Here is a 26,249-nt window from a genome sequence, read left to right on the forward strand (position 1 = left end):
TTCTAGTTTATAATTTTAACTATTGATTTTTAATGTCATATTTACCCCTCCTCACCCCTACCTTTTTCTGACTTATTTAATCTTTATTATTCAGCAAAGAACTTACTGATGATATGTTTAGCAACTCATCTCTATGCCCCACCTCCAAATTAAATCTCTGTTTTTAAACCAATCACCCACACTCAATCTTTTATCATTTTCTACTTTATCCAGGGCTCATTTTATTATTCCTCTGAATGTCAGTAGCCCCGATTTCTGTCCCAAACCTTCACATCTCAAAGCATCAAGTATATATATCATGCAAATGGCTACAGATGGCTTTCCAATCTAAGGAAAGGAAAGACTGGTACCAGAGAAGCAAAATGTGGCTAGCTGACTCACCCTGAAACCTTTCCCATATTGTGAAGGCAAAATATAACATGAAAACGTTTAAATACATGTCTAACCTATTCAACCTATTTTACAATTAGGTCTTGATAATTCAACCTTTTTGGTTCCTGCAAAGGACAGTCTGAAAACTGTACGTGCTATTTGCTCCTAGGGTTTGCCTCCTCCATTCCTAAGGTCTTTGCCTTCATCTTTTCGCAGTGGTCAGTGTACATCCGAGCTGCTGTCCGGAAAGAGAAAGGCCTGCCCATCCTCGTGGAGCTGCTCCGAATAGATAACGACCGTGTGGTGTGCGCAGTGGCCACGGCGCTCCGGAACATGGCCCTGGACGTCCGAAATAAGGAGCTCATTGGTATGTTCTCTCCGATTCTCTCACAGTGTCTCAGTTTTTCAATGAAAATATTTCCTGGCAGGGTCCATGTGATTGAATCTACTCACAGAACATATGTGCATGCAGAAATAGTGCATTTATTAGGGGCCACATTTTCCTAGTTCTCCTAGCTTAAATCCAATGACCCGAATTATCTTTTAGAATTCAGAGGAAAATGCAACGTTTGTTGGCATTTCTAATCCTTGCAAATTAAAAGCTATGCTCAGCACAAGATACCATCTTTCTGATCCTTTAAATCCCTGTCAAGCTCTTTATTTTCCATGTGGGGAGCAGGAATTGTAATGGGATCCACGCCACTTAGCTTCTCCTCTCGAATTTGTCATTTATTTTGGATGAGACCATGCTGGCTCTTTTATTGTTTACTGAATCTTCTTCCTTTAATTTGGTATTCAAGGAATAGGGAGGATCTTTTATTAATGAACATTAAAGAGGTCAAACATTTGTCTATATATTCACCAAATATGTATCATGACCTACATTGCCCCAGGCCTGTTCGAGGTCCAGAGATTATTACATCAATGAACAAAGCAGACAGGAAGCCTGCCCTAGTGGAGTTTCCATCGGGAGAGCAGAGATGGACCATAAACAAGATGCACCCATGAATCCCATTGTGTGTTAGGAACATTCTAGGGGGGAAATGGACCTGGGTAAAGGAGACAGTAATTAGTGAGGTTGCCATTTTTTAAACTGTGGTTAAGTTCACATAACATACAATTAACCATTTTAAAGTATACCACTGATAACCAAATTCCAAAACACTGTCAGCGCCCTGAGGAAAACCCTGTATTCATTGAGTAGTTACCCCCACTTTCCCCTCCTCCAGGTGCTGACACTCTCCAATGTGTGCCCTGTTTCTATGGATTCTTCTATTCAGGAAGTTTCATGTAAATGGGATCATAGAATATGAGAGCTTTGGTGTTGGCTTCTTTCACTTAGCATAAGCAGTTGTGATTTTAAATGAGATGTCAAGGTCAGGATGGGAGTTGTTGGGAAGGTAACATTTGAGCCATGACTTGAAGGAGGTGAGACTGGGCCATGTGGATATTTGCGGGGAATAGATCATGTGCATTGAAGGAGCTGCCTCTGCAGAAGGCCCCCTAGAAGATCTGGAAGCAAGCCAGAGGGTTCAAGTCTTCATGGGACCTCGTGTGCCTGGGGCAGTGAATGGTAGGAGCCCAGCTGGAGAGGCCCCCTTGTCCCTCCGTTTACAGTGGGTAGATGGGAAGCCAAGGATGATTGATACCTCGAGAACCAAGGAACCACAGAGATCTACCTGGGAAGAGACACAAGTCTACCAAAGACCATCTTCCTAATGTAGGCATCTTGGATCAAAGAGATCATTCCAGACGTCATTGGTCCATCAGTACAGCAGGAAGCCTGGCAAGACTGAATGCAGGTAATAGGTGTCAATGAAGGTCAAGCAGCAGGGAGCTAAACCACCCACCATGCCAAAGGCTCAGGGTATATAGCCTCTGGGAATCTGAGAGAAAGCGGGTGAGTGGGCCAAAGGGCAAGATTTTTTTTCTGAGGCAGTTGGAATACTAGGTGTGGATCCAAATTTCATACACGAATTTTACATAAATACATAGGTTCATTTTTGCTATTCAAATTCCTGAGCGTGGCACACTAGGCCCTTTGCAATTTTTTCCTCCATTTCACAGTACCCATTATATCTTCCAATAAACATCCAATTTGTACAGTATGTGTTTACTTATAAGGAAACCAGACTTCAAATCTGTCTCTAATACATGCAATGATTTGTTATACTTGCAGTACATTATAAGGCATGAAACAAACATAATTTGATGTTTATGTTTGAATTTAATTTAAGTATTATTTGTGGATTTTATAAAGTATTGAAACTAACCCATTAGCTCAAAAGGTCAAGGTACTCTCTCCCTGCTTGCTTTCCTTTTCTGTACGTAGTTGTTTCTGATAAAATCCCTCTGCTCCTCTAGAAAATGAAGGAAAAATCAATAGCTAATCAGTCTACTGCCTGGACACTCACCACTCGGTATTGTGGGTTTGTGTGTTTTATTTCTTTCGGTGGATTAAAATATAACAAAATAGGGAACTATTAATTGGTTTTCTAGCTTCCAGGCATCCCTTTTTCCTTGGAAGCCAGTTATCTAGCACTCTATCTGTGGCAGGAACATTTGGAGCTCCATATTGCCCATGTTCAATTAAGCCTTTACTATCTAATGTCACCAGACAGGAAAGGGAGCCAATCTCTTAAAAATAGGAGTGAAAATATCGCAGTCACAGGCTTTACGGAATCAATGACATTTTTCTCGAATGAAAAAAAAAAAAGGCAGAATTTCACAAAACAAAACAAAAAGCACACCATTGTATTCTATCTAGGAGAAAAGAAAGACCTTTGCTGATTCTCTTACTTTAAATAGTGTATCAAAGTGGTGATTTTTATAGAAAAATTCTATGTAGAACTTTACATGTTGAAAAGAAAGTGGCATTGATCTTGAACCATGAACAAAACTATAAACTTCTACATCTTCTCTTTTCTACCAAATCTCACTCAAAGCTTTGGTGACCTGCTTCATGGTGTTGAAGATCATCCATATTCTGACCCAAATAGATATCTCTAGTATGAATCCCACATCTCTGTATCCAACTGTGTGTATCTCCACTGGATACCTAACAGGCATTTCAAGTATAACATCTCCGTACCTGAGTTCCTTGTCTTCTCCCCAAGCTCGATCCTTCCACAGTCTCCTCACAATAGCCAATGGCAGTTTGTCTTTGCCGTGGTCCAGGCCAGGCACCTTACAGACCCCTTGGACTCCTCACCCTTCATATCCAATCCATCAACAAATCTGGTCTTCTGTGTTTTCTCAGAATCTGACACAACTCACCTTCATTGCTTTTCCCCCAACCTCCCATCGTCTCTCACCTGGATTATTATCATGGCCATCTACTTGGTCTCCCTGCCCACCCTTTTTTATCAAGTATGTTTTTATTGATTTCAAAGAGAGGAAAGAAGAGGGAGAGATAGAAACATCAATGATGAGAGAGAATCATTGATCAGCTTCCTCCTACATGCCCCCTACTGGGGATTGAGCCCACAACCCAGGCATGTGCTCTGACCAAGAGTGAAACCATGATCTCCTGATTCATAGGTCAATGTTCAACCACTGAGTCACCCCAGTTGGGCCTGGTCTCCCTGCTTCTACCCTTGCCCCCTACAGCTACTCTCAATGCAGAAACCAGAGTGGTCCTATTAAAACCTTAGAGCAGGTCATTTCTGCACTCAAAACTCCCAATAGCTCCTCATCTGTCTCACTATAGAACGAAGGCTTTTACAGCAGACACAGCTCCGTACGGTGCAGCTTGCTGTCCCTCTCAAACCTCACCCTCTCTCCTCCCTGTCACTAACTTTGCTGAGGCCCACCGGGTCACCATGGTTCCCATAGGAACAATCCTGTCTCAGGCCTTTGAACTTGCTGTTCCCTCTGGCTCGAATCCTCTTCCTCCAGGGGCCTATGCACCTCAGCTCTCATCCCATTCAGGTCTTTACCCAAGTGCCAGTTTCCCAGCAGAACCTTCTCTGGCCTCCGTTTCTCCACCGCACTGATCACCTTCCAGTATACAGCATGGTATTTAGTTCCCTGGTTACCTGTCCATCTCCCCACACTGGAATGGAAGCCCATGAAGGTCAGAAAGTCTGTCTCATTTGTTCACTGATGTAGCCCATGTACCTAGAGCAGCCCTCAGTCCACAGTAGGAACGTCATAAATATTTGCCAAATGACTGAACTACATATTTTCCTGTCTGACCATCATTTTGAAATGAATTCCAAATCAGCAAAACATTAAGTAAGCACATTAAGTCAAACAACAAAAGAAAATGATTTTATACTAATAAAGAAAGTCATCCAAAAGCCAGTTCATTTTCCTACGGAGGTTTACCAGACGTATGCAGGCACTCCGGAGGTCAGAAGGAATCCGGTTCCTCCCACCACTGGTTCTGGGGGTTTGTTTTAAATTATCTCTCTCCTTAGATCATTCTTTTAGCTCGGGATGGGGAGAGGAGCTGCTACCACACTCGGGTCAGCAAATGGTTTTATCTTCCTCTGACTCTCTTATCAGGAAAACTCCAGATAAGCTATTGAACAACCATCAGCCTACTGCATCAGCTCTAATGAGGGTCATATAGTAGCACCAAAAGGAACGTCACACCCTGCCTCTCCCATGTCCCACTCAGGCTGTGCCCATGCTTCTGAGATGTCTCTACCACCAGGCAGGCAGCGAGTCCATAGCTAGATCTTTGTGTTCTGAGTGACTTGGTGCAGTTGTCTAGCTTAATGAGCATCCATACATTCTTTTGTAGTCTTTTGAAAATATTAATTATCCTTCCAAGTGTCATCTCATCATTCAAAAAGGTATTTTTTATTGTTTTTTTTTTAACGAATGGTAAGATTTCCCTTCAGTGAAAAGAGAAAAACAACATTATATCACTTTAACCAGTCTGCAAATTGCCCAACATTTCAGCAGGTTGACAGTTCCTGATGAAGATGGAAGATACTTATTTTAGCCAAATCCCCACCCCCTCTGCCAACAGAACAAGCCAAACAAGACTCCAATAAAAATTTAAAAGTACAGCACACATAAACACTAGAGAGGGGAGATGTCTCGCACTTGGCAAACATTGGTCCTTAACCCATGGCTACTCATCCATGGAAAATAACTCTGAAGAGAGTTATTTCATATGTGCTGTTTTGTTTTGCTGCATTTCCAGACAGCACAGAAAATCAAAAGGCTGTATCAAAATAGTTAGAACACAGGCACCACACGTGTATATTTCTCAGTATTTAAGGTTATCTGTTCCGTGAATGCCATGGTGTCACACTGGAGGCACTGTCCACGCTCCTCCCAAACTGCCCCTTTCTCTCACTATGCTTTTCATGAATTCTTCAGCCACACCAGTGTCTGCACCATCATTCTCACGCACACACCTTTGCTGCAGCTGTTTCTTCCCTGGCACACTCCTTCACAGTCTCTACGCACTGACCTCCACCCATCACTCAATGCCCAGCACGAGGTGGTCTTCCCACTGAGGACTGCTCTTTGAACTCAGAGTGGGGGTGGGTAGCACCTACTTGATAAAAAAAAAAATGTTTTCATTCATCTTAGGTTTCCGTTGTGTAGTTTTATTCCTGTATTGTCTTTTATGTGCATGCATCACAACTTCTCCCGATGACTTCATAAGCAGGGATCTGGTACCCTATTTGTTTTTATTTCCTGCAGTGTCTAGCACTTTGCTACACCTGTAACAGGCACTCAGTACATATGTGCTACGAGACATATGTATAGTACATATGCGGGGGTGAATAACAAAGTTAATTATTCTAAAGAATGGATCTAGAGGAGGTTTGGGGAACCCCAAATAAAGAGAGGAAGGTGTGGAGGGATATCTGTTTCAGCTTCTTCCCACAGCATCCAGGGAGTGGAGGAAAGAGGGGCAACTTAGGTATTCACTGAAGTCCAGGACTCTACTCACACTAGCTCATTCTCTGCCATGTGGCAAGGGCTTTGAGTGCAGGGGTCCAACCCCAGCGGGTCCAGGGGTCCCCAAAGGCGTGGACGGAGTCGGCGAAAAAGGAATGACATGGAGAAAATGTTCAGTTGATCAGCAGCTTTGCCAGGATCTCTAGCCCGGATCTCCAGCCAAGTTCTGGTCTGGATCTCCAGAGAGGTTCTGCTTCGGATCTCCAGCGAGGTTCTGTAGCCATGTTCCTCGCTAGGTTCTCCAGCCAGGTTCTGTCCAGGCTCTCCAGTCAGGTTCAGTGTCCAGGTTCCAGTCAGGTTCTCCTGCCAATCTCTGTAGTCAGGTTCAGTCCAGGATCCCTTGCCATGTTCTCCCACTAGGCTCTGTCTCTAGGCTCCGAGGCCAGTCCCTCTCCAGGATCCTCCGGCATGCTCTCTCCAGCAAAGTTCTTCTGTCTCTAGGCTCCGTGTAGGTTCTGTCTTCTTGATTCTGTTCTAAGTTCTGAGTTCTGAGTTCTGAGTGTTTCTGTCTTGTTACAACTGTATTTATACCAGTTGATTCAATCCTATCAATCTCTATTACAAAGGTTAGGGCGTTTCTTATCTCCATTCCAGGGAGAAAAGATTATGTAGTTTAAGCATGATTGTTCGTAGTTAAAGGGATTAATTACCCACCTGGCACTTAGTTGAGGGGTTTTATTCCCTCCCTAACTTCAGGGGAAAATCCCTACCTGGGGATTCAAACTTTCTCGGAGAGGTGACCTTGGTTAAAACACAGCACCAAGAAGGTGAGCAAACATATGAAGAACCGTATGCCATATATGCCAGGTCCCTTGAAACAGCAAGGATGGACCGGCTCCCGGCATTTGAGACTGGGTAGGAAATAGTAAGGCTTTCTCCTGTGTACCTGCATCTTTGCCGAAGATTGGCAGAGCTGCTGCTCCCTGCGGGTGGTATTGGCAGAGCTAATGGAGCAGCCTTCCTTCACTTCCCTGGGTGGTGGCTGCTTGCCACACTGTCTGGTAGGCAAGCCAAGGCTGGGATGCTGAAGCATTCTTCCCGCGCCCACTCCTCGCCCTGGACCGCAGAGAAGGGCCTTCCCTGCCACGTGGACCCAGCCTGCCCCAGTTTGCCTCCGTCCTTCCTCCTCACCCTCTCTGTTTTGCATGACCCTCTCCCCGTCTCTATTCTCATTTGGATGGTTGAGTCTCCACATTTGGAAGGATCTTTAAGAACCCTTCTCTGATGCCCCACACGTTCATATTATATGATCCATTCTTCCCACATGCCTGACCTTTTCACATTGACAGCTAGCTGAGCCTCTGTCCAGGCAACACCTTCTCGATCCATTCCAGCCTCAAAGGGAGCACCACACAGAACCTGACTCTCTGGGGTCAGGGAGGGGCCATTTTCTAGGGGAGTCAGCTGGCTCCTAAACACCGGTAATTCCCCCAGGAGAGATGAAAGAGAAAGGAGCCCCAAATCGCCAGGTGTACCTAGCAGTGCCCATCTCATACTTTCCCACACTAGTGAATCATGAACAAAATACGGGTGGTTTTGACCTGGGAATTAGCTATGATTTAAGCAGTAAATCCAGTACTAGTTCTCTCGCCTCACATGGTTTTCAGTCATCCCTTTCATTCATTCTGGGAGGACAAGGTTAGAGGGATGGAGGACATTCCCAGCTCTTGCCACAATCTGTTTTAAATACTCAGATGAAAGGTTCCATCTGGCCATTCTACAGACAATGATTGCTGGTTATATTTAAAGGGCAACGTTCTTTAATAAATAAATCTTAATAAAATAAATAAATGTTCTTAAATAAATATAAATGAGTAGTCTTGAAGTGAAAATAAAGACTGTATAAAGGAAAAAATAATGTTGTTAATAAATTGACAGTTACCCCTCCTGTCCCCCCATGCCACCCCCACACATGCCAATCTTTATTTAGTGAGAAGTGTATTTTTTCTTTGGAGAAATGGAAGGGGGGGGAGCCTTCATTGTATCCACTCTGTTCTGAATGTTACATTGCTTTGTAAGCGTTCTCTCTTTTTTCAAAATATTTTTTCAATTACAGTTGGCATACAATTTATATTACTTTCAGGTGTACAACCCAGTGATTAGACATTTGTATAATTTACAAAATGTTCACCCTGATAAACCTAGTACCTACTTGGGACCCTCCATAGTTATTACAATATTATTGACTATACTCCCTATGCTGTACTTTACAGCCCCATGACTGTTCTGTAATTAACAATTTGTACTTCTTAGTCCCTTCATCTTTTTCACCCATCCCCCCAACTTTCTCCCATCTGGCAACCGTCAAAATGTTCTCTGTATCTATAAGTCTGTTTCTGTCCTGCTTGTTTATTTATTTTGTTTCTTAGATTCCACCTATAAGTGAAATCATATATTATTTGTCTTCCTATGACTTATTTCACTTAGCACAATATCTTCTAGGTCCATCCATGTGTTGCAGATGACAAGATTTGATTCTTTTTATGGCTGAATCATCTTCCACTGTATATATGCACCAAACATTCTCTTTCACTTAGTGTTCTCGCAACTGCATATCCATGGAATTCTAGGCCTGTGAATACTGATCTTCATCCACACTTTGGGATACATTTTTACTCAGTCTCTAGTCGTAAGAGTGTGTTCTCTGGGGAATAAAGTGATTCCACCATCATCATATAGCAGCATTCCAAATGCTACTCAGGAGATAATTTCTCAAAATGTTGTCTAAATTTCTCAGCCTGAGATTGAAGCGCATCCCAGTCATCATCCTTTGGGCACGCAGAATATTACTTTGCACCCACATTGTCTCCTTGCAAAACCAGGAAATAGGGGGCTCTAATAACGTATGGCACACCCATCAGTTAAAATATAGACATGTGTGTGTTTTGTTATCGTCTCATCTCATGCCAGTGGCACCCTGTTCTGGAGAGCAGACGTCTCCCAGGCCACTCATCACATAGCACTGTGGGCACCTTCTCTAGCTTTCTTATTGATCTTGGGCACCTTCTCTACCTGTCCTGTTGACTCTGTGCACCTTCTCTACCTGTCCTGTTGAGTCTGTGCACCTTCTCTACCTGTCCTGTTAATCCTGAGCACCTTCTCTACCTGTCTTGTCGACACTTGGAACACAGTCCCGCCAGTACCCAGGGGCAAATTGAGGTTCTGGGACGTTTCTCAGAGCAACCCGGGGAAGCTGTATGTTATTTTTATTCCTGGGAATATGAAAGCTTCCCTTTATTAATTCAGTTTGAAGACCTTTTGGTGACATACCTTCTCTGCTTTTCAAAACATGTTTCTTCAGACCCTAGCAGATGTTGTTTTAATTAAAACACATGCAATTTCAATTAGTATTTTAAAAAGAAGCCTGGTTTCCCAGACAAGGTGATGTATTGGAGCACTCTTTGCCAGCCCACTCTAATAACTGGATTTTACAAACCAAATCGTGGGCGGTGGCAAAGCTGTGTGCTTTGGCCAAAACTTGATATCTTCAGATTAACTTCCTGTGTTCAAGCTCATATCTCTCGAACCCAGGAACCTAATCTCATGAATGCTGCCTCCCTTTCCCACGCAGCCATGGGTTCTTCGTTAATTAACTTCAGACACCTGTTGGGGAATTTTGGCGGCTGGCTCTGGCAGATAAAAATTCCTTGGGAAGGGGACTTTTAAATAAAATGAACAGCCAATAATTATTTTATTAAACGAGACAATTACCCCTTGGAAGTACTCCATGTGGGAAAAAGGCGAAACTGAGAGATTTCCAGTTGATTCAGAGTCAGGACTTTTTAAAGATCTCAAAAAAAAGAGAGAGGGGAAAAAAAGGCACCACTTACTTTAATTTGATTTTTAGGTATTCATTTTATGCCTGGCCAAACAGTTTCAGAAGAAAAGCTTTAGAGAGAAGAAGGCATGAGAAATGAAATACCCCAAATCTTGAGATTCTAAAAATAGAAAAGAGGCTTTTAGCAGGATAACGTTTTTAAATTGTATTCCTTCTACGTGTTGACTGCCATCTTCCCCCCTTGCCAAACAAACAAAACTTGTAATCGTGAGAAGAAATTGTTCTTTTCACTCTCTGATACTAAAAATAATGGATTAGAAAGTAATTGAAAAGTTTACAGAATACTCCTTCAGCTACTTAGGCTTACATCTGGTTAAACATATTATGCTGGACCTTGAGGAATTACAAGGCAGGCAAGGATGGCCGTATTGGGGGATTCTGCTTAAAAAGGGGGTGTAGGCTGACATCATAAATTGAATGGGCCAGTGGTTCTGTCCTGGAGGACACCTGAGGCAGTAACAGGAGAAGAGGAGGCACGACAAACCCAGGCAAGAGGCCAGGGAGCCAGGAGGCGGATGGAGGCCTGGAGGCCCAGCCCCCCGGCATCCAGGCAGCCTGAGGCAGGTACCAGGAGCTGACCTGTGAAATGGCATGAGCAGCAAGAGCAGATTTTGCTCCTGGAGAGGAAGAAGCCGGTCTGTTCATCCAGCCAGACTGGAGTCAAAGAGATTTGGGGTAAGAGGGGAGAGGGACACCTCTTGACAGCTCCTCAGCAAAATGTTCTTCAAGTTCTTTCAGGAAACGTGGTTGAAACTCAGAGGTTTCTTCTCTTATAACCAAGATACGTCATGAAAATGTATTGCCAGGAAAGCCTGTTTTTCCAATTCAAAATGAAATTTCCCTATTCATTGTTGTATATTATAAGCCTTTGAACAATGTCCAGGGAAATAAATGGCTTTGGAGTGGAATGATGACAGACAAGTGGCTTGTTTCCTAAAGCACATACTATCCTTTGGGTCCCGAATTTGATCATCCTGTGATTTAATACAGGCAACTGAAGCCGAGGCAGTACAAACCAGGCTGGTGCAAGCGTACAGTGAAGTGCAACGTGTTGCTTTTAAGTTGGAGTCGCAAATGTTCCGTCAACAGTAGAGGGTGTTCAGTATGAAAGACAGACCAGAGGATAAAAAATGCCCGTGGTCCTCACCTTGAGCCTTGAACAACCTAATTTACTCATCAGCACGGAAAGTTATAGCCATGAAATGGAAAACGGTGATGTTAAATTTTAAAATTGACTATTAACTCCACAGACTAATACTGCTTTGTGTCTGCGTGAGAGTCAGGTCCATTAAAACAGTGACCTTGCTATTCTTAAATGTCGGGATGTAGGTGCATGTGAGGGATGACCCGCAGTCTTCTCTCACAGCAAAGAGTTACAAAGGGCCACCGCGTGCCACGGCCACTAGGGATACTGCAGTGGACAGGCCTCCTTTAGACCAGCATTCCCTACATGGCGCACCATGAATGGGTCACAAGTGTGCTGAAATTTTAACACCCTCAGCCCTTAGGGAGGTCTGGGGAGCATCTATTCTGCCCTAGCACCTGGATCTACGGCCTCCAATGGGGCACAGCCCCTGTCGCGGGACACATCACTGGTATTACCGTTTTCCACGCGTGTCATGCTGAGGGTACGATGTGGAAGTTCTGCCCTAGACAGGCCTCTCACTTACACTCCCCGGTACAAAGACATCTTCACTCTGTCACTCTATCTGGAACTCAAAAGGTGGACTGACTTTCAACTCATCGTCTCCTTTACAACTTACATACCCAAACCATTTTTCACACGCCCTCATTTTCATTTTTCAAGGGAGAGAAATACATGGAAACTTTGGGGCTTTTCTTCCTCTTCTCTGTCCTTGTACAGTAAATCCATTGTGATGTCTTGTTGATACTTTTTGAAGGAAGTTCTTCAATTATCTGTGCTATTCATGTGCATGTCACCTTTTCATTTCAGCCTGTAGCCTGGCAGGTGCAGGACACACAGTGCTTCCTACCTGGGCTACTGTGCCCCTCGCCCCTCCTGCACTCCCACCCCTCCCTGTTGCCACCCTGACCTTTATACAGGACTCCAGTAAAGGAATATTCAGTGTTTCCATGACGTGAATGACACAAAATGAACTCTGCTGCCTGACTGGTTTTCAGTGAACCATTTTCAATAAGGCCCCAGGAGTCTCTGTGCTTCCTAGAGTGGGCATGTCTCTCTTCTGATCTTGCTCAAACCTCCCAGCAGCATTTGACATTTTCATATATTGTGCTTTCTCAGATAAAACTTCCCTAGTTTTCTTTCCTTTTTGCCCCATTGGCTTTTTCTCCTCCCTCTGTGTCAAAGCTCTATCCAGGGTTAATCTTCATATCACATACATTTTTTATTTCTGATATTGTATTTTCCAGAATTTCCATCTGCTTCTTCCCTATCTTCATTTATCTGCTGAATTTATCCATGGTTGTTCTTTTTTTTAATGCATGTTATCCATTTATTCACTAGATAGTTTAACATGTATTACAGATAAAGTCCCTATTTGCTTAATTCTAACATCTGGGTTATTGTGGATTTGTCTATATTGATTAACTTTTCTCTTAAATTTTGTTCACTTTTTCCTGCTTCTTTGCATGTCTTGGGATTTGTTATTTGTGCCAGGCATTGTGTATTAAAATATTAGAATTGACATATGTAGGTAATACATGCCTCGGAAAAAAGGGGAGCACCCCATTCTATCAGATTGCTAAGGTGGAGAGTTGAGCTCATCTAACATGTTTTAGCTATATCTGGGCTTTAGTTAAATTCAACTTAGTTGCAGCTTTAGTTAAATTCAGATGTTTTAAGAACATGATCAATGTTAGCCTACAGTTGGGCTTGGAAGCTGAGTGCCTACAGATTCCAGAGATCTCTCTGTGCACTGTAGCCCAGTCATCAGTTTTCTATATCTAGGAACCCTCTCTCCCTCCCTCTTCTTTACCCCTCTCTGCCTCTTCCTCCCTCTCCCTCTCTTTCCTTTCCTCTCCTTCCCTCTCCCTCCCTGGGAAGCTTAGCTGCCAGCTGTTTGGATCACTGAGTGACCATCATTGTTCAGATAATTTTCTTGAACTTTCTCTGTCCATCCACATTACTTTACTATTGAAGTTTACAGCCTTCCTTCCAGTTGGGCACGCCCCATTGTCCCTGCTCTTACCACTCACTTTCCAACATCATCACTTCACTCCCCCCCCCATTATCCTTTCACCTCCTTTCTTATCAATTCCTTACCCATCTTCCTTGTCTATGTGCCCCCAAATTTAGCAGGCAAGGAATGCTGTGTACAAGACCCATATTAGTCTGTATGCTTCAGAGGGAGCAGTGTCATCTCCTTGGCCAAGCTGATAGCTCTTTAGGAACAAGAACATCTTTATCAAGTTTATAGGGGGTTTTTTGAAGGCCCTGACAAGGCCACATGTTATGTGATTGTGATGACAGCAGCCATAGGTGTTGCGTTGTTACTGTCTTGCTAGAGTGTGAACCCCATGGGAACAGGAAAAGGATCTTCCCTGTTTGCTACTGGGACTCCCTCAACAGTAGATGCTGTTTTGGCATCTACTAGGTACTTCTGAGTCTTATTTGAATGCATAATAGGTTGGAGTCACAGTATTGTAGTTACATAAACCAAATGTCCATCGTCATACATAGATTCTCCTAATCATTCAACACTGGGCATAACCTGGACCATAGCATCTTTAACAGGTGAGCCATCCCCACATACTCCTTCCACACCCAGAATGCAGCACCACCACTGCACCTCTAAAACCGAAACTACACGCCTTATTTTTATTATGCAACCCAAGGCAGGTATGAAGCACTTTTTAAAATATAATTCTTTATCTCAGCTGTACGTTAGAATCACCAGAGCCCGTCCCCAGAGATGTTCAGGTGTTAGCCTTTGTTTTGAGGCTCCCTGAGGGGTGGATATGTTTTATGCTGAAACATCTCTTATTGGTCATCCTTTCTACAAACAAGATATAAACAAATAAAAACTTATTTTTTTAATATTTTATGGCATTAGACTGTAAATTAAAATTGTCACATGGATTAAGTTACTACTATAGTTATTAGTAGGTTGCAATTGATCAAAATAACATATGTATCATACATCTTGATTAAAATTTTAAATATAAAAATTAATGCTGTATTGAAAATGTATTCCTTAGATGGATGAGCCCTTTCATTCCAATCAATTTATATAGTCAAAATTAATATTACTTAGTGCTTGAATGAACATGATTCTGTATCATCCATTTCTCAATTTTGGGGTTTTATAGATTTAAATGCTGAGAAACATCACTCACACATATAAGCTGAAGGAAAGAAAAGATCTTTCCTTATAGCAATACCACTTGATTCTTTGAACTTATGCATATTATTTCCAAATCTCTTTGGGATCCATTATCAGAAGTTATTTTTAATTATCTACCAAATGACACTTTGATTCAGCTCTCCTTCAATGTGGGAGACAGTAAAGAATTGGAAGCCACTTAATGAAGGGGGGGGGGGTGGAGGGAAAGGAACCGCTCAGCATTGGAGTTACTTCGTTCTCCGCCCAGACACTATCACTTTTCAGAGCCTTAGGTTGGAGTCAGAGGCCGATGTCCACTCTGGAGCTGGGAGGTACTGCACTTGGTTTTGTACAGTCAGAGAAGGGAGGCCATGAAAGTGCACATGGGGTGTTTTCAAGCATGTCAGTTTTGTTTTCAAACTGCATGGGAAAATTGCAGACGTAGAAATGGATTCCCTTAAAACCCCAAGCCCTGCATCGTGTGACAACTCTTCAGGTCGCCCCAGGCACACGGCGCCAGTTTGGAGACAGCTGCCCCGGGGCAGCCTGACCACGAAGGAACAGTAGCTATGACCTCTGCGTTGCTCCCACATGCCAGCAGCTGATGGTAGAAGAACGTGCTTCTCTGGTGCATGTGCTGTGTTTTTTGTTTTGTTTGGTTTCTAAATATGTTTTTATTGATTTCAGAGAGGAAGGGAGAGGGAAAGAGAGAGAGAAACATCAATGATGAGAGAGAATCATTGATCGGCTGCCTCCTGTACACCCCACACTAGGGATTGAGCCTGCAACCCAGGCATGTGTCCTTGACCGGAATTGAACCCAGAACCCTTCAGTCCACAGGCCAACGCTCTATCTACTGAGCCAAACTGGCTAGGGCTGTGCTGTGCTTTCACACTCCATTTCCACACGTGCCATTTCTGAGCTGCAGTTCCCCAGAGGGAGCTCACCACATAGAGAAAAGCAGCCGCCCTCGTGGTGAGAAACAAACAGGCAAGATTTAAGGATTACATTTGAATCTCATTAAGACTACAGTACAAATTTTATGCTAGATCATAATTTCTCATCTACATATAAAGTATCACTATTGGGACAATGAGTAGAGGATTTAAACCTTTCCTGGGACTAATTAAATAGAAAGAACTCCAGCTTTCAGACTAGAAGTTCCACAATTCAGTTCTCATACCATAAAAATCTAATGTGATTGTTTAATGCTGTTGCCAAGATATTGTACTAAGAAATAACTGGATAGTTTAAGGGTTTAGCATAATTTTTGTCTTGTCTGTCAGTTTCCAAGGTGTGGAATTATTTCATTCATTTATTCATTTGACCAATATTTATTGAGTGCCAACTGTGTGCCAATCTCAGGAGAGCATTAGAGTTTCTACTTCCTGGAGGTAATGGTCTAGTGGTGGAAAGTTTCAGAAGAAAGCAAACCATATTTACCCTCTGCTTTGGATATGAATAAAATAGCTTAAGGGATTAGAAAGTGACAAGGGGAAGGGCGTGCTTAATGCGATGATCCAGAAAGGCCTCTCTGAGGAGGTGACATCCAAGCAAATCCTGAGTGATGGACACTAAGCACACATTAAGAGGCAGACATTAAGCCATCTAGAGAGAGCTTTCTGGGCACATGGAGCAGCAAGAGCAAAAACTCCAGTGCAGGAGGGGTCTTAGCATGTGGCAGAAACAGTGCTGAGACCAATGGAGGAGACAGGGGAAGGTTGGAGATCGTGATGGTGAGCGAGAGATGCCTTTAAGCCTGGATAAGGACTCTGAAGGTCTTGGCTAGGAAGAGCAGGATAGGGTTTACATTACTTAAAGTCCTCTCTGGCTGCTGGTGGGAGACTACACTATCAGGAGGCAGAAAGGCCAGTGAGGGCTTGACTTCGGGAGTCTGGGAAGGAGAACACGCTGTGCTGTTCAAGTATTTTGAAGCAAGGCTTGCTGATGGATGGAGTACAAACTGCTGCGAATAGGAGCCTGCCAGAGGAGACAGGCTGGTAGAATCAGGAGTTGGGTTTTTGACGGGAATTTTGAAATGTCTATTAGACATGAAAGGGAAGATGCCCAGTAGGAAGTTGAAAATATTGGTTTGAATCTCAGGACTGATATATTAATCGGTGTAGCATCAGTGAAGGAAAAAAGATACTTAAAGTCATGGTCCAATTATTTTAATTCTCTAAATACAGAAACAGCATCAGAAAGCTTGATTTTAATTTAAAATGCCTAGCCACAGGTACACAAGCATTTCTTGGCTCATTAACCAAAGATAAGTTTTTTACATAGTTTTCTTCTTAATTTTTTTTCCCTTTGAATAAAGCAGACAAAAGACAATGTTGTTTCTTTGTGTGAGCCCTACTGGAAAGTAGGACACTATTGTGAAATAATTTTATAATTATCTTTAGGTCATCTTGTGAAGCACTTTTAAGTTTGTCTTGTTTAATATAGTAAACAGCAACTTATGCATATACTACAGTTGAGGCATCAGGCCTGTTGATCCACTCCAGGAAAAAAAACATGGGGTGGGTGGCGAGAGGGCCATCAGATGAGCAGTCTGGATTTCCATCCACTGGTCTAGACTCTTTTGTTGGCTATTATTTGTTTTACTGTTATTTCCTAAGTCTCATTATTTGGCATCATCACATTTTACTACTGAAATTTTCGTCTGTCAAGTCATTTGTGTGTGTAGTCATCCCTTCCTATAGTGCTCCCGGGAATAGATGAATTTCTGTGAACAGGACAGCATACCTAGTCATTCTGTCTTGTTCAGTTCTCCATGTGGCAGAGATTGTTTTAGGGGTCTATGCGTGAAGTTCCAGGTTATTTACCCATGGAATATATTATAACGAAAATAATGGAAATGCTTCTTTGCTAGTACTTTTATGAACACAGCAGGGGTAGCTACTTCCCCTTGACACCACTCATACAAATGCTCTGGTAGTGAACTTATCTCCCATTTTTCAGCTGTACGCAGGTCTTGGCAGGAGACTTTGTCAAACATTTAAAAGTGAGAGAATAGCCTGCGGTGAGGCAAATGCTTCAGGAGATATAAATCTAATTGATAGAAGACCATTAGAGACACCTTGTAGTCAAGTTCTCCTTATTTTGCAGAAAAAAATATTTTTGCTTTCTCCTCCTTTTTCAATCCTAGGTAAGGCTCAACAAAATTACAATTCTATTTCTATTTATAGTTATGGGTACAGATGTAAATATAGATGTAGACATTCGAAGCAGAGAATTTCTGTAATACTTTTTCTTATTAGTTGAATACTTTTTTCCATTTGAATTTTAGTTGGCTATGAATGAATGATTTTCTTAATCATATACATAACTGGATCTCTGTATGCCACTGGCATTTTTATAAGCAATGTGATTTTTGTCCCAAGACATTTTTAGAGATGAATATGACTCATGTGAAATGGAAAATCATGGTGGTTCTGCCTTCAAAGTCCCATATTTTTTTTTTGCTCATAACTGAGACCAGGTCTGTAGTATTGATGATCTACACAACTTACCTCATTAAACAGTCAATATTCCCCCTGCAAGCTTCCTGTTCCCTCGAGTTTCCTAGCTGCTCTATCAATGAAGCCACTTCCTGGTTTTGATGTCTGTCCTGGGACAGCTGTCCTGTAATTAGAAGCATTTGAGTTAGAGGAAGGATGTGGCAAAGGCATATGACTTTCTATAACACAGATTAAAGGACAGGCATAATTATATAGATAGACATATGTCTATAGCAATATGGCACAAGGCAGGGGTTCCATACAAATAAGTAACTGAGATGTGCTCAGTATGGAATCAAATTCAAAAGTATTTAGAAAAACACATGTCCCACCTTGATGCCAAACCTCTTGAGTCTGGATCTCCAGCATAGGGCCTGAGTATCTCCATGTTTCCATTAGGTGATTCTGACACACAATCAAGGTTGGGCATCATAGGAATTGTTGTGCTAATTCTTACTAGGTCAGCCTTTTCATCTCATGAATGCACGCTGCCCTTCCACTTTTACTGGGCTACTTCTTACTGAGCTTTAAATTGTTATTTACAAAGGGTATTAGCCCCCAGAAAAGGCTCAAGTGCCATTTAGATTGTGCAATGAACTCATGAATTTAAAATACATAAGCAACTTGGAGGGGAAAAGATGTCATTATTTTGAAATATTTATATGAACTATCAGGCTCTGTTATATACTAAAAATAGGAATAAAAAATTTTCCCAGATTCATTTAAATTTATTTATTCTACACCCCCCTTGTCAATATTACTTCAGTAATAATTTAAATTAATTCAGTCAGTGAACATTAACTGAGTGATTACCATATTCAAGGCATCATACTAGCTGCTATGATTCAATGACGGGTATTTATTTAGATTCTCAAAAGATGATCCACAAATAGAATTGAGATGTGAAGGGCCTATTGTCAGAAATGAGAGCTATTATTCAAACATCTAATTTTTATGCAAACATGTACCTAGCAAAGGTCCAATGGTCCAGGGTCCCAGCACAGAACTCAGTCCTCATGAGTGAGTATATCTAAGCCCCCATGCTACATGTGGGCTGTGAACATGGGAGCTGATGCATTCTTTCAGACAGGAAACTAGCTCACACTCAACTTTGTATTGTAGGTTAACCCCCAAACCCTGTCTTCAGTGCACACAGGTAACCCACCTTGAGCCAGTCCTCTCTGGCCCTGTGACTTGTAGCACTCTCACTGGTTCCTGTCACACAGCACCACCCACCACAATCTCAAGTCTAAGCCAATAGCTGTTCAGCCCATTCTTTGCTCTTGCCTACATGTGTCTTCTCTCCCTAAAGCCAAAGACCACTTAGTACAGCACCATCGAGCACAGCTTACCTCTCAAACAACCCATCACTGGCTACCTTGAGCCATGCATGTCCTGGCACACCCAGCTCCTAGTTTCGTACTGTTGAGAGGAAAACTTTTCTCCATGAACTTAGGTCCTAGTGATATAGTGATGGTAGTGGGGGGTGAAAATTAATTGACAATAGACAAATTTATAGGGGGTAAAACAAAGTTTATTCACATGCATGCAGGATACTCAATAATCTGAGTAATTCACTGAATAGCTAGGAGTAGTTTAATAGGAGGATAATGAGGATAGGGCTTTTAGGGGACACATATGAAGGGCATGGCAGCTTCTATAAATTTTATTTATGTGATTTCTCATCCCAGTGCTAATGGTCAATCTCCTTTTTGGCTGGAAGTTCCCCAGAGAGAGGATTTATGGCATCTTCCTTCTCAGAAAGCTCTGCCTTTAGTCAGATAAGGGAAGCTCCCAAAAGGCTTCTCTTCAGTCTGCTAGTTCATGTCACTCTGCTGAGTCCCTTCAACATCTCAGGAGTACTTGTTCAGCTTTACTTGTGTCTACAGCTCCCATGTCCTTAACCCTATTTTCTCAGGCCCTTTTGCTTTTTTCTCTCTGCAAGCCTGTGGAATAAAAGAAATAATTTTATACCTCAAGTCTGTGGTATGAGAGAAATTATTTAGGTCTTTCTGGGCCTCAAGCAAGCATTCACAGGACAGGTGGAAAATTGGCCCCTTCGCGTCACTAAGCTTCAGCCAGGCAAACAGCTGTCATGTAGCCCATGCCTTGTTCTCAGAAAGCACGCCAAGCTCTCCGTCTACTGTTTGACATCAGAGAGTATATTAAAAGGAAGGAAGCAGAAGCAAATAGGCAATCTTGGCAGATGGAAATGTAGCTGCTTTTTGTATGCATATAAATAGAACTGTCTGGGACTGCTTCGTGTGGGGCAAACAGCCCTTCATGAGAATATAAGTATCACACAGAAAAATAAATGATAACCCCTCAAAGGCCCTGAGTCATCCAGAAAGTGTTTAATTATATTGACTGTAGAGCAAGCCTTCAACTATTACAGTGAAAATGCTCCAAAACGCCAGTGACAATAGTGCCAGGCAAAAGGCAGGTGCTCTTCTCAAGGAAAAGCTGGAGGAGTGAGTCAGTGAGTGGGAGGCAAGGATTGGGAAGAGCCAGGAGGTTGGCGCTGAGAGGTGACACAAGTGGGCGGGAACTCTAAGTTGGGGTCTACAGGGAACCACTGACAAGGTCACAGAAGGTGTGGTTTTCACCCCGCCCTTGGTATCTCTGATAATCCTCTTAGCATCTTTTCCCCTGTTTACCTTTATCTCTGATGTGTGTGTTGTGCATTTTCTAGCTTGGATCCTTTAAGCAAATTATTTGCCTTCTGTATGTCTTTGTTTCTTCAAGTATGAAATAGAGATAATAATAGTGTTGACCTCCTAGGAGTATCCTGAGAAATAAATGAAGACAGACCGAGTACTTAGAACAATACTTGGGACAGGGCGGGCCCTGAGTTAATGTTCACTGCAGCCATTGCCCTTATGCTCCACAGCAATAGTAGCAGTTCTAGTTCTAATACTAGTTCTAGCAGGAGTTTCTCACTTGTTTCTGCTCCTTTTTAGATTGCTCCTGGCTCAGTGGAGGCCTCTGTTCTGTGAGAAAGAGATTAAAAACTTAATCAGTGTAGTATTTAAAGTTATCCCTAGCTTATTGTAATGAGGCCTGTTTTCCCCAATCACATTTCTTGTTTTATGGCAGGCACAAATCTTTTTTTTTATGCAGATGCTTAATTTTTCCCATTAAGAAATGTACATCTGTCACCAAAATTCTTTCTTTAGGCATCATATCTGTAGTCTTCCAAGAAGCCCACTGATAAACACTGGAACAATGGGGAAGGTGTTGGCAATAAAGAGCTATCTGCAAACGACATGAGTAGCTGGAATCCCAAATACCTATAATTATATTCTACACACGTGTAGAGTTTGATAAAAGGAAAGAGCCTGTTTTGTTATTCCTCTTAATTTAAAGAGGAAAAAACTGCCAAGAACTCTCGGCTTTAATTACCGAAACAAGCTCGCCTGAAACCAATTCAGACACACGAACCCAAACCAGAAGATCAAATGCATTTTGTGACCCAGAGCATGTACACTCTCCATGGGGCTCTGTCTGTCCAGGTGAGCGTATCTCCCTTTGATGTGCCACTAACCCTGCACTGGCTAAAATGTGCGCCCAAAAAAGGGCCATCTCAGGGTGTCTGCAGGGAACCATAAGAAAATCTCAGGAGAAAAGTAAATTTTAAGGCAAATCCTCTGAGATGAGGATTCTCAGGAAGGATTTGAGCACATTAGCCAGTGTAGTTGAATTCCTTCTTTGGTACTAAATATGCTTTGCTTTATACCCAAGAGCTCAGCCTCTTCCTACAGACATTGAAATTCATCTCTTTCACTCATGGCACCATTTAAGCTCCCCCTACCCCCCCACCTCTGGAACTTCTCTGATAAGCTTGCCTCCACTTACAAAAACATCAAAGCCTGAAAAGAAATTATTAGAGGAGAGAAAAGGAAAGCACCTTTGGTTTAAGCTTCAAATTAGACCAAATTGATGAGTCATCTGAGATTAAGTTGGCCTGGCAGTAAGCTTACAGCAAGTCATCATCCTTTTCTTATTCTAATTTATCTTTGAAACTTTCAATAAACTGCCTGCATTCAGTCATCTTTCAGAATGGCTGATTAAATCTAAAACTAAGCTAGCCATTGCCCTATTTGAGTCTTGTTTATTCTAAATAATAAGAAATAAAGTAACTCATGGGAACAGGGCATTATAGGCACAGACCAAGAATAATGCCGTCTTAATTAAAATATACAAACCTTAAATGTTCTGCAATGACTTTTTGTAGCATATCTGATGAAGGACAAGCACAGAAGGCTTGCTGCCTCACATGCCCTTGCATGGGTTCAGAATGAGTCTCCCCAGAAAGTGCCACTTGAGTATATGGACTACTTTGAGCTAATGACCATTGAAGCCCAACGGACCCAGGAAGAGCATTTTCCTCCTCCTTAACTGCCTGACAGAATTTAGAAAGAGGGTGTGGTCCATGAGAAGAGCTATTGCCAGAGAAGCTACAAAGAATGTGGGCCAGGTGTGGTGGACTGGGTGTGGGGAGCTCAGCAGCCTGTTTGTTCACAGCCCTCTCTGTGACTGTGCCCCCTTGTCTCTGCATGGCCTGACAAATATTTGTATATCAAACATTTGCTTTTCCCATCTCCCTGTAAATTGTCTTCCTCCCCTGTAAAGTCGCAGATTCTTAATCCCTTCTCCTTAGCTCAAGATGGCATATAAACCTCAATTGCCTGACTGCTTGTGGTACTCATATTCTTATGGGGGCCCTGTACATACGTAATTAAATTTGTTTTTCTCCTGTTAATTTTTCTCATGTCAGTTTGTTAGAACAGACAGAAAAACCTATAAGGGTAGAGAAAAATTCTTCCTCCCCAAAAGCCTTCTCTACTCAAATTTCTGGGGGGAAAACAATGGTCCCTGTGGAGTATAACACTGGCTTCCACACAGCCTGCTGCTAAAACAAAGCTGTATGATTGCTCACCATGGTGAGGGATAACACCACTCCTCAGAGCTTTGTCAGTGTCTTCAATGAGGTGACATCAGATTTTGTTGAGAATTTCATCTGGTTTAAGGCAGGTTCAGGATTGATAGGATCAGGAATTCAAAGAGTCATAGGACACAAACGGTTCATTGATACTTTCAACTAAAGACTTGATGGGTTTTCCCACAAATTTCTATATTGAACAATCAAGTTATTTGCCTGGTCAAGAATCTCCTGGAATAGGAGGGGCTGTTCATGAAGACAGTGAGATAATAAAGTGATGTTAATGAAGACAGGAGGCTATGCTGTGTCCTTATTTCCCAAGCTGTGTGCATGCAGGAAGGGATGGTGGGGAGGTGAGAGTGGGGGGTAGTGGGTTTCAGTTCTTTTTCATCATGGACAGGCAGACAGGTAATACAAAGCTATCAATTACTGTAATTTATTTTTATTTAATTTTAATAGCATTTGGCTCTAGTATTTCCACCTCTGCACCCACATTCTATTACTATCTCCCAAGTAGGAAGGGGAATCTCTGCTCTCAGGAAATGGGTGCTTCCTTCCTCTGGAGATGAGCATCAGCCCATTTGAAACCACATTTATGTGTCCACAGATGTTTGTATTACAGTGCATCCTATAAGCATGTGGAAATTCATAATGGAGTGAAGTGCTTATTAAATACATAGCTTTAAGTTGTAAATAAGCAATACATTAAAATTGAATATTCTTAAAGGGAAATTTAGTTTGAAATTTATTCTGAGTTGATTTAGGACACAAGTCTGATCATGTCACTCCTATTTGTCTTTTGAATAAATCCAAAGCCAACAAAATCTCAGACTATCAATAAATATTTGTTGAAATAACAAACAGTTGGTTTTCACACTTTAAATTTATAGAAAGCAGACAATAAAGGATCTATACGTATAAATAAAAAATCTATTTCTAAAAAAGAATGTTTTGCAATTCTGATTTCTCAGTTACTAGAAGCCCGGTGCATGAAATTCATGCGGGGACGGAGGGGGGGGGGGGCGGGCAAGTGTCTCTCAGCCCAGCCTGCACCCTCTCCAATCTGGGATTGGTCTTAAACTGGCAGTTGGACATCCCTCTCACAATCCAGGACTGCTGGCTCCTAACCACTCATCTGCCTGTCTGCCTGATTGCCCCTAACCACTCTGCCTCCCAGCCTAATAGCCCCCTAACTGCCCCCCTGCCAGCCTGATTGATGCCTAACTGCTCCCCTGCTGGCATGATTGTCCCTAACTGCCCTCCCCTGCTGGCCTGATCGCCCCCAACTCTCTTCCCTGCAGGGCTGAGGGGACTGGGGGACTCCAGCTGGATGAGGCGGGGATGAGGGGACTGGGTGCCGCCATTTTGTGAGGGTGGGCAGTCAATTATCATATTCTCTCTTTATTGGCTGTGGGCACTGCATCTTGTGAGCGCGTGATGGTTAATTAGCATATTCCCTCTTTAATAGATAGGATTAGATGAGTTTCATATATCCTACAGACTTCTTTATTTGTGTCAAATATGTATATTTTTCTATTTCTTCTTTCTTACAAGAGGCAGACATGCCAAGAGAAGTTTCAAATGAGCCGAGATTGCATTGTGGCTCATAGTGTGGTAACAACTCCTGTCAGTTAAGACGAAGGTCTGGTCAATTCATTGCCACTCCCTATCAAGATGAGTGACGTTAACCAGGAATCATCTTTCCTGTTTTCACATGTTCATTGCCCTGGCCAAATTTCAGTATGGCTGATTGCTTGTCCTTCTTCCAGAATTCTCTTCCATTTCAATTAGCTCTTATATCTGCATGTTCTACTCTTAGTGAGTGCCCACCAGTGCTCTTAACCACTGTGCAGGTGCTGTGCTCAATCCTAGATATGGAAGCATTTCCTAATAAAGAGCCTCCTTGAGAAAGAAAGCCACTAGCCAATCTGGGCAAGTTACTTAAGAATGCACATGTTCTCATGCTGGACCATGGTGTGTGTGGTATAGGAATAAACAAAGACCAACCAAATGAGAGCAAAGGCTATCTATTCTGAGCTTCCTATAGCAAGGGAGTCAGCCACCAGCACTTGTGTTTGGCAGAGACTCATAGGCAGGCAGAGGAGATGGGCAGCTTCATAGCAGAAAACAGGGGAGGCTCAGGGCTACCCTGAGTGGAGGCTGTTGGCCTGGGGAAGCTGGCGGAGGGCTAACTGGAAGCAGGGCATCCTCTGTGATTGGCTAGGGGAGCATATTTAGCTTTCTCTGGTTGGTCCTAAATTGGTTCCTAAATTAGGGAAGCTGCCAGATATTAATCAAGTCCTGGCCAATATTTACAGAAGTTTTTGTTTAGCTTCCTAATATGACTTGGTATTTCATTGGATCTACTTTCCAGTGGGGCCTGAGTTGGTGGATACCTGAGTGTGTTTCTTTCAAGGAAATATTCATGAACTCTAGGTCTAAAGGCCCAGGGACCAGCAGATCTGAGTGGAGAAAGACAATGGTTTGAAAGAGGAAGGAGATATATCAGATTGATAAGGAGGGAAGGAAAAGAGCATCCAGTTAAAATTCCAAGGGGGTAAATATTCAAAATTCTATAGTCTAAACTTTTTAAATAACAAATGGCTAAGACTAGATTATTGATGTGGCTCTTTACTCAGCTCAATAGACTTTTTCACTGAACATTAATTAGGCCCCACTATGAGCTTAGAGCTAGAAATATCCCCATTATTACTTGTTAACAGTTGTCTGCGACCTCACAGGGAAAACTGCATATCTTCACTAAGACAATGAATAGCTTGTGGCTTACACATGTAATACTTAAATAATATGACTATGAATATGAGATATTTCCTCCTTGTGGAAAGAGTAATCTGTGTGTTACTTTTGAACAAATGGGATTGAAACCAATTTATTGAGCACATACCATGCACAAGGGACCAGGTTGGTGTCTGGAAAACAGAAACTATTTCCTGACCTGAAGGAATTTCGGGAAGCCTTATAGATAAGGGATAGACACACACACCTGCAATGCATCAGCAGATGGTCAACACGCCTCCTGAGTGGTATAAACTTGCCAGCTTCTCCTTGGGGAGGGCGCTATTTCCTTGCTGCTGGTGAGCAAAGAAGTTATCATAACGCATTTGGCAAGTCTTACATTTTCATTTGTCAGGTTGAAAGTTACTACACCATCCCTGCCAATGCATGTTTAGACAGTTATTGTTCTCTGCGTGCATGTTCCCACCATTGCACTCTGCAGACAAGTAAGAGGGGAAATTTGACAAGCAATTTGTACTGTGTCAGTTACACCAACTCCCATCCCTCCTCTGCCCCTCTAATCACACAAAAGCCTCCGAAAGCCCATGAGGCGTGAAGTTCCCAGG

The 26,249-nt window shown here is 42.5% G+C and overlaps 1 protein-coding gene across 5 annotated transcripts in view; it reads left to right on the forward strand.

The window, feature by feature from the left end:
• The window catches only part of CTNND2 (catenin delta 2), a 782,618-nt gene that overhangs the window by 695,259 nt on the left and 61,110 nt on the right, over positions 1-26,249 (forward strand). For all 5 annotated transcript variants that reach the window (XM_059694779.1, XM_059694782.1, XM_059694778.1 and 2 more), the window contains one exon: positions 589-739. In XM_059694779.1, the coding sequence (XP_059550762.1) occupies positions 589-739 (151 nt within the window). The remainder of the gene's footprint in view (positions 1-588; positions 740-26,249) is intronic.

The sequence above is a fragment of the Myotis daubentonii genome, chromosome 4, assembly GCF_963259705.1.
Source record: "Myotis daubentonii chromosome 4, mMyoDau2.1, whole genome shotgun sequence".
Classification (NCBI taxonomy): Eukaryota; Metazoa; Chordata; class Mammalia; order Chiroptera; family Vespertilionidae; genus Myotis; species Myotis daubentonii.